The sequence below is a fragment of the Entelurus aequoreus genome, linkage group LG02 (assembly GCF_033978785.1).
Source record: "Entelurus aequoreus isolate RoL-2023_Sb linkage group LG02, RoL_Eaeq_v1.1, whole genome shotgun sequence".
In the NCBI taxonomy this organism is placed as follows: Eukaryota; Metazoa; Chordata; class Actinopteri; order Syngnathiformes; family Syngnathidae; genus Entelurus; species Entelurus aequoreus.
In genome coordinates, this window is record NC_084732.1 from 62,308,478 (window position 1) to 62,321,889 (window position 13,412).

Below are 13,412 nucleotides of genomic sequence, written 5' to 3' on the forward strand. Positions count from 1 at the left end.
TATCGAGGTACACAGACATACATCAATCTATTTCTGTCAACTCTGACCTGTGGTCCGTAATTTAAAGAAGTATGTGTGCAACATTAACAACAATAGCAATTGCTATTGTTACCCCGCATTAGTCCAACTCCCAAGGTAAATGCCGTATCTTATTACATTATTTAATAAAACTATTGTAGTTGTTTGTAGTACATTCTTTTGTACTGTTTTTAAACACCACTAGTTTGTTTTCCTTTTTTAAAAGGCATGCCAGATGTTAAAATTGTGGTGTTTAGGGCGCGGACAGGCGGGGGAAATCACCGATTAAATAGATTTAAATTAATTTCAATGGGCAACATTGATTTGAGATACGAGTGTTTTGAGTTACTAGAGCTCAGTCATAGAACCACTTCAGCTTGTAAGTTAAAGTACTATTGTATATTCTTATGTATATTTGCATATTGTTTAGTTTGTTTGTTATCGTTCACAAATAATAAACATTGTATTTGTTTACCTAAAATCTTTGTCCTGTGTTTCATTCTGATTATAATAATGTTCACACTGTAGGAACATTTTGAATCATTCAAAAGTATTTATTTCAGTATCGGTATCTACAACGCTGACCCTATATTTACTTGGTATAGGACTGATCCCAACATTTCCAGAATCACTTGCTTCTAATATATCCTGTCACAGTTTGTAAACATTTGCCTACTATGTTATCAATACAACTGTATTTCCGCTGCATTTTGACATTGCTTTTTGTAAAGCTTACTGTAACCAACCTGCCCCAGCAGTTGCGATGAGTCATTATCACTGACTCTCTATGACAAAGGATTGGAATTTTTGTAGGAAGTATTTGATGTTGTTAAAAAAGTATGTTACCTTACTAAACATATCTGATCATAAAAACATATATGTCAACAAACATGTCAAACTGTAATTTAATAACATACCTACTATGTTCTCTGCATCCTCCTGACCCTTAACAGGTGTTACTACAGTGGGGGGATCAGACGGGAAGGCAAGATCAATTTTAGAAGGTAGAGCCCGATAGTGCGTGGGTGTGACAGTCTTGATTAATCCATACTCTGTGGACGGTGTTTTTGGCACCTGTGATGACTCTTCAGTACCTGACAAGGTGGTATCGCCACTCTTAGTGAGTAAGCTACTGCCACTGCTGTGGATCTCTGTCCCACTGTACTCTACTGCCCCTTGTTTACTCTCTGGAGACATCAAAACATTTCTAGATACCCCTGTTATAACATCCTCATTTAAAAATGTAACACTGCCTCCTTCCCCAGACACTTCAGACCCAGAAATGAGATCTAAGACGCTAACTCCTGACATATGCCTTATACTGCCCTCTCCAGGGTTGTAGAGTAAAAACCCAGAAGCCTCCTGATTCCCAGATGGTGACTGAGTTAGGTCAATGGGCTCCGACCCATTAAAAGTCACATCCAAGAAGACTCTAGAACCACTTCCAGCAGCTGGATTTAGATAATTACTAAGCATTCTAGAACTGTCCTCGGAACCACTGACCACCAGCAGTCCCCCTCCCAATTCATGGTCTTTTTGAGTAATAGGGGTAGATGCATCAATCAATTTGTTATCCATGAACAAGATCTGAGCAACTCCGGCTTCATGAACAACTCCTGCACTAGCACTTCCTGAAGACGAAAATCCAGAGAAACCACTGAAATCAGATGAGTCAAGACTGCTAATAAGACCAGATTCCATTCCAGAGGACTGGCCATTCTCCCCTGAAAATTCCATTGTTGAACCACTCTCTGCAGAACTGAAACCATGTCCACTCCCAGTTCCAGACAGGTCACCAACACCACTCAGCGCGCCTGAAACTATTTCAAAGGAAGGCAACATAAACATTTCTGTGCCTGCCTCTTCTGGTTTTTGAAAATCTTCTGAAACTGAGTTTTCTCCGGGTAGAATTGTGTCACTGTTGGAAACAGAGACATCAGAAATGGTTTGTTCTCCACTGATCCTTGATCCAGAAAAAACAGCATCATTAACATCTAGTGTGCCATAGGGAAGGACAGCACTTGCACTATCTCCAAAGCCAAACTGGTCTCTAGTGCTAGACAAGTCTCCGGAGATAAACTGGTCCCCAGAGCCAGACAGGCTTCCAGAGCCAGACAAGTCTTTAGAGATAACCTGGTCACCAGAACCTGACAGGTCCCCAGAGATCCCCCAGGCTCCTGAAGCCAGTTGGTTTCCAGGACCTGCCAGGCTTCCAGAGCCAGACCGGTCTTTGGAGGAAATCGTTTCTCCAGAACCCAATCTAGGTAGCTCTCCAGAGGTTAGTTGATTTCCAGAACCAGGCAGGTTTCCAGAGCTGGACAGTTCTTTGGAGATAATCTGCTCTCCGGAACCCAATTCAGACAGCTCTCCAGAGGTCAGTTGTTCTCCAGAACCAGGCACGCTTCCAGGCCCATTTAGTTCTTTGGAGAAAATGTGGTGTCTAGAACCCGATCCAGACAGCTGTCCTGAGGTCAAATGGGCTCCAGATCCTGAGAGGTCTTCAGAGATATCATTGTTTCTGTATCCAAACCCAGAGCCAGAGAAGTCTCCAGAGGTATTCTCAACCAAAGAACCTGATCCAAAGTTTGCTGAACCTGAACCAGAGCTTGAAGATTCCACAAGGATAGGTGGGATAACTGAAATAACAGATAGAGACATAAAAAGGGGGGAGATGAGAGGATAAAAGATGAGTGGAATATTTTGACAAGCACCTTATTCAGGGGTGCCCACACTTTTTCAGCAAGCGAGCTACTTTTCTTGAGGTGATCTACCTCATCCTCATAAATATACACTACCGTTCAAAAGTTTGGGGTCACATTGAAATGTCCTTATTTTTGAAGAAAAAGCACTGTACTTTTCAATGAAGATAACTTTAAACTAGTCTTAACTTTAAAGAAATACATTCTATACATTGCTAATGTGGTAAATGACTATTCTAGCTGCAAATGTCTGGTTTGTGGTGCAATATCTACATAGGTGTATAGAAGCCCATTTCCAGCAACTATCACTCCAGTGTTCTAATGGTACAATGTGTTTGCTCATTGGCTCAGAAGGCTAATTGATGATTAGAAAACCCTTGTGCAATCATGTTCACACATCTGAAAACAGTTTAGCTCGTTACAGAAGCTACAAAACTGACCTTCCTTTGAGCAGATTGAGTTTCTGGAGCATCACATTTGTGGGGTCTAATAAACGCTCAAAATGGCCAGAAAAAGAGAACTTTCATCTGAAACTCGACAGTCTATTCTTGTTCTTAGAAATGAAGGCTCGAACACAAAATTGTTTGGGTGACCCCAAACTTTTGAATGGTAGTGTATGTGTGTGAGTGTGTGTATGTGTGCGTATGCGTGTGCGTGTGTGTGCGTGTGTATTGAATACAAATATAAACGCAACACTTTTGTTTTTGGTCCCATTTTTCATGAGTTGAACTCAAAGATCTAAAACTTTTACTATATACACAAAAGACCAGACCTATTTCTCTCAAATACTGTTCACAAACCTGTCTAAATCTGTGTTAATGAGCACTTCTTCTTTGCCAAGATAATCCATCCCACCTCACAGGTGTGGCATATCAAGATGCTGATTAAGCAGCATGATTATTGCACAGGTGTGCCTTGGCTGCCCACAATAAAAGCCCTGAAATGTGCAGTTTTGCTTTATTGAGGGTCGGGAGAGGGGGGTCAGAAAAGCAGTCAGTATCTGGTGAGACACATCATCTTCGCATAGAGTTGATCTGGTTGTTGATTGTGGAATGTTGGTCCACTCCTCTTTCAGCCATTGGGCTGTGCAAAGTTGCTGGATATTAGCAAGAACTGGAACACGCTGTCATATAGACCGATCCACAACATCCAAACATGCTCAATGGGTGACATGTCCGGTGAGTATGTTGGCCATGCAAGAACTGGAATGTTTTCAACTTTCAGGAATTGTGTACAGATCCTTGCAACATGGGGCCGTGCATTGTCATGCTGCGACATGAAAATCGGGATTCATCCGTGAAGATAACATCGATAGTAAGCATTTGCCAACTGCAGTCAGGTCGAGACCCCGATGAGGATGACGAGCATGCAGATGAGTTTCCCTGAGACGGTTTCTCACAGTTTGTGCAGAAATTCTTTGGTTATACAAACCAATTGTTGCAGCAGCTGTTCGAGGGGCTGGTCTCAGACGATCATGGATGTACACCTGCAGGATGTGGAGGTTCTGGGCTGGTGTGAGTACACATGTCTGCGGTTTTGAGGCCGATTGGATGTACTGCCAAATTCTCTGAAACGCCTTTGGAGACGGCTCGTCGTAAAGAAATTAATATTCAATTCACATCTCTGGTAGACATTCCTGCAGTCAGCATGCTCCCATGCTCCCATGCTTCCATGCAGCACGCTTCCTCAAAACTTGCAACATCTGTGGGATTGTGCTGTATGATAAAACTGCACATTTCAGAGTGGCCTTTTATTGTGGGCAGCCAAAGGCACACCTGTGCAATAATTATGCTGTTTAATCAGCATCTTGATATGCCACACCTGTGAGGTGGGATGGATTACCTTGGCAAATAAGAAACGCTCACTTGCACAAATTTCGACAGATTTGTGTACAATATTTGAGAGGAATAGGTCTTTTGTGTATATAGTAAACGTTTTAGATCTTTGAGTTCAACCCAAATATATATATATATATATATATAATTATATATATATATATATATATATATATATATATATATATATATATATATATATATATATATTACGGTTGTACGGTATCCCTCTACTAATAAAGTACCGAGATACTAATGAGTTGTCTGTTTTTTTAAACGGGCATGACGGCATGCAGTCGACATGTCGTGACAATGCTGGTTTACGAGCAGCGCACAATCACGGAGTACATACAAGCAGAAACAGTGCGTAGACAGAAAAGAGAGAATGGACGCATTTTGGCTTAAAAACTAAGGTGAAGCTATAACACTGAAACACCCTAAGCAAGAGGTGCTTTAAGACATGGCTAGCTAGCTAGCAGCTAACATCCATCCGCAGTCGGCAGTGTTTTAGCTTCTTCTAAATCACTAATCCTCGCCTCCATGGCGCCAAATAAAGTATGTTTCTTACAAATATCATCCCTGCAGGACGAGGAATAGCTAAACATGCTTCACTACACACCGTAGGAGAATACAATAGCTCACCGGCATCACCGCTAACAACCTGGCGCTCCTGAATGTAAACAAATGGGCGGATCTACACTTGACATCCACTGTAATGAAAGCAAGTACAAGAGTGTATCTAGTCGATACTACAATTATTACATCGATATTTTTTATAATCACAAAATCTTTTTTTGTTTAAAAAAAAATCATATTATATGTTTATAAACTCAGGAAATACGTCCCTGGACACATGAGGACTTAAAGGCATACTGAAACCCACTACTACCGACCACGCAGTCTGATAGTTTATATATCAATGATGAAATCTTAACATTGCAACACATGCCAATACGGCCGGGTTAACTTATAAAGTGCAATTTTAAATTTCCCGCTAAACTTCCGGTTAGAAACGTCTATGTATGATGATGTATGCGCGTGACGTCACGACGGCAACGGAAGTATTCATACCCAATGTGTCACCATACAAACTGCTCTGTTTTCATCGAACAATTCCACAGTATTCTGGACATCTGTGTTGGTGAATCTTTTGCAATTTGTTTAATGGACAATGGAGACTGCAAATAAGAAAGTTGTAAGTGCGATCGGTGTAATAGCAGCGGAGTACAGCAACACAATCAGGAGGTTGTGTTGTGTTTGAGCTGGATACAAGACGCACTACCGTGAGTACATCTTTGGCTTCCAAACATTTGATCGCTTGCCCGTACGTGCGTGTCGCTATGTGCATGTCACGTACGTAACTTTGGGGAAATATATGTTTCTTGCCGACTCTGATGGCGGCCGGGGTGTCGTCGAAAGCTACAACGCCCGCCGCCGCCGCCGCTCCGTAGTTAGCTTCAATTGTTAAGCTTCGCCAAGCTGGAAATGATTAACCGTGTATTTACATGTTCATGTTTTAATAGTTTTGTTGATCTTCTGTCTATCCTTCCAGTCAGGGTTTTTTAAAATTTTGTTTCTATCTGCATTTGAGCCTGATGCTGTCACGTTAGCTCCGTAGCTAAGTTAGTTAGCTTCAATTGTTAAGCTTCGCCAAGCTGGAAATTATTAACCGTGTATTTACATGTTCATGGTTTAATAGTATTGTTGATCTTCTGTCTATCCTTCCAGTCAGGGTTTTTTAAAATTTTGTTTCTATCTGCATTTGAGCACGATGCTATCACGTTAGCTCCGTAGCTAAAGTGCGTCAACGATGTATTGTCGTGGAGATAAAAGTCACTGTGAATGTCCATTTTGCGTTCTCAACTCTCATTTTCAAGAGGATATAGTATCCGAGGTGGTTTAAAATACAAATCTGTGATCCACAATAGAAAAAGGAGAGTGTGTGGAATCCAATGAGACCTTGTACCCAAGTTACGGTCAGAGCGAAAAAAGATACACCCTGCACTGCCTCTCTAGTCCTTCACTCTAACGTTCCTCATCCACGAATCTTTCATCCTCGCTCAAATTAATGGGGTAATTGTCGCTTTCTCGGTCCGAATCTCTCTCGCTCCATTGTAAACAACGGGGAATTGTGAGGAATCCTTCCTCCTGTGTTGTCACGCTATTTCCGGTATAGGTAAGGCTTTTTTTTATCAGCGACCAAAAGTTGCGAACTTTATCGTCGTTGTTCTATACTAAATCCTTTCAGCAAAAATATATCAATATCGCGAAATGATCAAGTATGACACATAGAATGGATCTGCTATCCCCGTTTAAATAAAAAAAAATCATTTCAGTATGCCTTTAAATTATGACCAATGTATGATCCTGTCACTACTTGGTATAGGATCGGTACCCAAATTTGTGGTATCATCCAAAACTAATGTAAAGCATCCTAATAACAGAAGAATAAGTGATTATTACATTTTAACGTAAGTGTAGATGGAAAATGTTGAAACAGAAAATAACCAGATATTAACAGTAAATGAACAATTGGATTAACAATCCATTTTTACAGCTTGTCCTTCATAATTTTGACAAAATAATAGAATGGAAAATGACACAATATGTTACTGCATACGTCAGCAGACTAATTAGGGGCCTTTGTTTGTTGCTTACTTACTAATAAGAGACAAGTTGTCTTGTATGTTCACAATGTTATCCAAGGTAAAAAATTGGATTGCAATTAGTGACGGCATGCGGTAGTGGGTAGAGCGGCCGTGCCAGAAACCTGAGGGTTGCAGGTTCGCTCCCCGCCTCTTACCATCCAAATCGCTGCCGTTGTGTCCTTGGGCAGGACACTTCACCCTTGCCCCCGGTGCTGCTCACACCGGTGAATGAATGATGAATGATGAATGATAGGCAAACTGGCAGCCACGCTTCCGTCAGTCTACCCCAGGGCAGCTGTGGCTACGAAAGTAGCTTACCACCACCAGGTGTGAATGAATGATGGGTTCTCACTTCTCTGTGAAGCGCTTTGAGTGTCTAGAAAAGCGCTATATAAATCTAATCCATTATTATTATTATTATTAATAAGAAACATGTTTAATGTACCGTAAGATTTTTTTGTTAAAATAAAGCCAATAATGCAATTGTTTGTGGTCCCCTTTATTTTGAAAAGTATCAAAATACATTTGAGTACCAGGACAACTCTAATAATTTATAAAACTGACAGTTTTTTGTTAACATGTTAAAGGTGTTTAATAAAAATACAAGCATGTTTAACACATATATTCTTGTCTTCACGAAAGAAAGGAATCTAAGTTGGTGTATTACCTGATTCTGATGACTTGCATTGATTGGAATCAGACAGGATTCACACTAGTGCTGATAATTTCCACAACTTTGAATTTGTATTGTGGAGGAGAAAAAAATGTCCTCCTTTCTGTCTAATACCACATGAAAGTGGTTGTTTATTTAGCATTTTATTTGTCCAGCTTTAATAATTGTTTTTTTTTACACTATACAAGAAATACATTGGAGGCAAACTTAGTAGCTTTCTAGCTTGTGTGCACTAGCTTTCTGAGACTCTTATTTTGTTAGCGCAGGCAGGAGCAGCACTTTTATTGTGAAGACAGGAACTGTGCAGTTGGTCTTTAGACTTTTTGAAAGCAGGTATGGCGCAGGAGTCTGTTGAAATAAAAAGTGTTTCTCGTTTTCCGTGACGTCATAGTGAAGATTGATTATTGCTCATTTTTATGTCTATTTTTTTCAATGCCTGACTGGCGAGCTGACTGACACACCCTCCGCGATCAACCTCATGGGCACCCCTGACATAGTTCATGATTGAAAGAGTACCTACCATGTCTCACAAAATCTGTGATGGACGTTAAGTTGAGAATGGCCTTCTGGATGTCTGTGATGTTCAGTCCAGTTTCATTTGCAATTAGTTGAATGTCTACTGTAGAAATTCAACAACAAAACCAAACTTACTAAAGCATTCTGACTGAAATGAACACAAATGCAACTTTCTGATCGTATTTACCTTTGAAACAATATGCATCAAATCTGCTGTTAATATCATGGTAGCCTGTCCTGTTGGGATGGGCATAGACAGTGTGAACTCCTGACTTGCCTGCCCCACACTCAGGAGACGGGTTATTGACGGCGTAACGGACACTACGATCACTGAGCCAGCCTGCATCGCACTTGTCAAAACCCTGTTTCCAGGCTGCATAGAGCTCTCCTGCTGAGGCCAGGCTAGCATTGTGCTCAAGACACTGAGTTGCAGCCTCATCATAAGTAAAACCATCAGCAGACTCTAAATGGAAAACCTGACCTAAAGAACAGATGAAGAGAAAGGCAAAAATAAACATTTTTTTAAATGAAATAAACAGACTCTCAGAGTTATATTTGCCTCACTCTTACTTAGAAGCAGCAATTCTGTCACACCTGGGTGAAGTCTTGTCTGGTTTCCGTCTGGTTTCAGGTTGTCTTGTCACTTCCTGTTTTATTTTAAAATACTATCTCTTCCTCTCATTTCAGATCACTTGCTCTTCCTCCTGTATCACTGGTCTGATGTCTTTCCTGATTGCCTGATTGTGCCCACCTGTGTCACCCTCCCTCATGTGTATAAATGTCTCGTTCTCCTTCCTGTCCTGTGCCAGAGTGTTTCCTATCTTCTTGTGCGTACCACCAGCGTTCCTTTGCCACAGTATTATCCACAGCCATAGCCATGTTTTGTATACCTTTTTTGGGATCACGGGAGTATTTTGGTTTGTAAGTTTTGTCAGGTAAGATTAGCTTCCTAGCATCGCTTCCTTTTGTTCTACTTAGTAGTTTTTGTCCATAGCACCTTTTTCCCTCCGTAGCCGGAGCATTTTGAGTTATTGATATTTTTTGTAAGTTTAGTGGTCAGGTTAGGTCTGGTTTGATAGCCTGTTTTTGTTTCTCCCGTTTTGGACCCCTTCCCTGTTCAGAATAAATATCTGTTTCTGAAAATCCTGCATCTGTGTTCAGAGTCCTGTTCTGGTCGTGACAAATTAATTGCCACAGTAATTTATCATTATGCAGGTAGAACACCCAAAAAACACTGACTAGAAACAAATGCTCTACCTGGATGTTGGTTGAGCTACATATACACGTTGGCTGTGAATCATAAATTGTATGAAGGGAATAATGAGTGTTTCATACTCTATTGTTGGCTTTTTACCAAAATACAGGCTTGATACACATCTGCATTGTTTTTGATCTTACAGGGATTTCAGGTCCCCCTATCAGAAATGAAGCATTGTTATTATAGTGGAACCTGTTTAGGTTGGCATCCCTTGAATTGGCTCACTCACGTCAATATAAGCAGTTGGTTGCCGACATAACCGAAAATAGCCATTGCTTAAACATTTACTTTTACCAGAGACATAAGGAAATGGGGAACAACAAAAGTTTTCTGAACTTACAAAAGTCTGTTGAGATCTTGTCCTCCATTTGTGAAACCATCTATCTTGCAAAACCATGTGCAAGATACAGATGAGGTTAACAACATGTCGACACAATTGGGCTAATTTTTTATAAAATAATTCCCTTTGAATCTCAAATTGTGTGAACAATAGCAGTTGACCAAGTATATCGACTTAAACTTAAGCGGGCACTTTTTATTGATAACAAGTACACAGTGGACCAGGACTTCATGAGTTGGTCAATTGTCAACTTAAACAGGTTCAGCTGTATTCAGCAACAGCTTTAGCTCAGTCAACAGGGCTTCATGGTCACTAGCACGTGTAGGTTTTTTTTTAAAGTTATTGTCATAATAAATATTACTGTAAACACATGGGTGACTAATCACACCAACATACCTTTACTGTGCCAGATTTCTTTTTAGTACAGTTTAGTAGTGGCGGGTGGAAAGACTACATTACAAATTATTGTTTGCTGTGCTATTCATTGAACAATAAGATAATCATTAAAATCAGTACCGTAAGTTATATTCTCACCTTTGAGCTTATCTATGTAGCAATACACATCGTACAGTTCATCTGCTGGCCTCAGACCATAAGACCAAACTCCTGGTTGATCTCCCAAATCTCCTGCACACTTTTCTTGTGGTGAAACAATGGAAAACCTAGAAGCGAACATAAGTGATTACTAGTACACACGTATTATTGAAAACAGTCAACGATGGTCTGCTCAGAATTACCTGACTGTCTGGTCCATTAACCATCCGGCTTCACACTGGTGATATCCAGCTTCATATGCAGCCTGCAACTGCTCAGGTGTAGCAATGGAGGCACTAACACTCTGACAGGCCAACTGGGCATCAACAAAGGTGAAGGCATAGCGGCCAGACAATGAATGGTAATGAAAGACCACACCTTCATGCAAAACGAATATCATTATATTAAGACAATGTGTTTGTGTATGGATTGTAATTGACAATAGGACATCTATCACTAACCAAATTGAGGTGTCACAACCACTTTGCTGGACTCTTGGCCTAGGTTGGATTGGTGGGCGACTTGCTCTATTAGATCGGTAGGTAGGTCAGTGACTTTAGGTGGTGTTAGCTCTATAGGACTCAGTGTGTAGGTGAGGTCTACTTCTGTGGGTTGCTGGGTCTCCACCTCTCCAACAACCTCACTCTCTCTTGAGGTCTTTGCGAAGAAAACCTCTTGGCTCTGCGTCACTGGGGCAACGCTCAACACGCCGTTGCCTTCGTCTACTATTCCTGAACCTTCATCATCTGGGAACTCTGAGTGTGATACAAGATGGGGTTGAGTGATATAGTCCTAATACTGACTCGTTGATTGTAATAGTAGATAAGAGTACTAAAACCAGACACTGCAATGGGAAGTAGTAGCCATTGAACAGAAGCTCCATCATGTTGTTATAGGTCAAACCACTTTATAGGTTGTACAAATAGAATTTTAAAAAATGAAATAGAATGTTCCAGCCTGAACTAAGAAAAAACAAACAGTCATTTACTGGATGACACATAATTATAAATTGTGGTTGTATGCAATTTATGTTTGATGCATATGCATATTTGTTACCATGTAAAGCAAAGTTCACACAAATTGTGGAAGGGTGTGATGATAAATGCTGTTGTTTTTTTGAATTAATCATTTAATCAACTTTAGACCTAACAGCAACAGGACACAGGGGTCCAGCCTTAATGGGAAATATGTGCTGTAATGACTCATTTTGTTATTTTTGGTCCCTCTTGAGCTGTGACAGAAAACAGCAGTCCTTGTAGTACCCGTTTATCAAAAAATATACATTTCTTAAGTGTGAAATCAGACAATGTGTTTCTAGCCCTGTATGAGTATAAGCACATTACTCACAGCCAAAACAGACATGTCTGAGAGCCCTGATAAAAAATACATAGCAAAATCTGATTATGTACCTGTGTAGCAGAAGACATCATAGTAAGACTCAGGAGGTGGATATCCTGTACGATTTGTGTGGATGTACACTGTTCGCACTCCCAGAAGACCCCCTCCACACTGAGACCGCCGGATGCTGATGGGGTAGCGGACACTTCTGTCAGCCAGCCAGCCAGCGTTACAGACATCCATCCCACTCTGCCAGGCCAAGTACAGCTGACCGGTGGTGGCCAGCTCGGCTCCCTTTTGAGAGCATGCCAGCACAGCCTCAGAGAAAGTGAACTTTTCTGCTAACGTGGCGTGGAATACTCTGCCTGTAAAAGGCAGAAAAAAAGATATTGTGATAAATCTGTGAAAGTAATGAGTACAAGCACAAATAAAGTGTAACTTGTTTAAGTCGGTCATGTTTATGTGGACAGCTTGTCTATGTTAACTAACTCCTTGAGTCCCGGGCCACCGTATTATTCCTATTACCGTACTAGAAAATTGCCACTTAAATTGACATCAACATGCATGGTCTATGAAAAATAGTACATGTGGACATTGGCAGTCGTTTTGTCAACTTCATTATTATCACTGAACAGCACGAAATGACAACAGCAACATAACTACTGTCTAATTTCCCTTTCAGTGCGAAGTAAGCTTCAAAATAAATAATAATAATAATAATAATAATGGATTAGATTTATATAGCGCTTTTCTAGACACTCAAAGCGCTTCACAGAGAAGTGAGAACCCATCATTCATTTTTACAACTCATTCATTCATCATTCATTCTCCGGTGTGAGCGGCACCGGGGGCAAGGGTGAAGTGTCCTGCCCAAGGACACAACGGCAGCGATTTTTTGGATGGTAAGAGGCGGGGAGCGAACCTGCAACCCTCAGGTTTCTGGCAAGGCCGCTCTACCCACTGCGCCATGCCGCCCCTAAAGCATGGCAATATTAAGTGTGTTGATCCCAGCAACTGACAAATAGCGCCTCTTATGATTAAAACACACTTAAACCTAACATTTAACACTCAAAATCTGTAATATATCAGTATGTGGAATTACATTTTGGAATGGATTAAGCAAAGAAGTCAAACTAAATACTAATATGATACAGTTTAAGAAACTGTTCAAACTCAAAGTGTTTACCAAGTACAAAGCAGAATCCTTATAGACATTTGAACATTATTGGAAATTAGATAATCATAGTCATCTCATTATGTGCATCACAACTTACTTAACTTCATACGAGAACTGTGTATTTACTATTCGTTGATTTAAAATGTGTTACAAATTGAGAACAGAAAGTGAACAAATGTGTTAGTAATTGCTATGAAGTGGAATAGGGGTAGGATTAGATATAGTCTGCTTCTTCCTGCTCCTTTTCGGACATGTTATAATGAGAGAATGATAATATGTGAAATATGTTATGTATCCTATTGTAACCGTATGCATGTGAAAAAAAAATTCAACAACAGCAACAAAAATGTTAGACACTGAAAGCAGTTGAGTCTTA

The 13,412-nt window shown here is 40.4% G+C and overlaps 1 protein-coding gene across 1 annotated transcript in view; it reads right to left on the reverse strand.

The window, feature by feature from the left end:
- The window catches only part of LOC133642263 (aggrecan core protein-like), a 65,833-nt gene that overhangs the window by 26,704 nt on the left and 25,717 nt on the right, over positions 1-13,412 (reverse strand). Inside the window, exons 7-13 of the mRNA XM_062036363.1 lie at positions 11,931-12,224; positions 10,983-11,276; positions 10,725-10,899; positions 10,522-10,649; positions 8,577-8,870; positions 8,394-8,492; positions 936-2,654 (exon numbers count right to left, since the gene is read on the reverse strand). Coding sequence (XP_061892347.1) covers positions 936-2,654; positions 8,394-8,492; positions 8,577-8,870; positions 10,522-10,649; positions 10,725-10,899; positions 10,983-11,276; positions 11,931-12,224 — 3,003 coding nt within the window. The remainder of the gene's footprint in view (positions 1-935; positions 2,655-8,393; positions 8,493-8,576; positions 8,871-10,521; positions 10,650-10,724; positions 10,900-10,982; positions 11,277-11,930; positions 12,225-13,412) is intronic.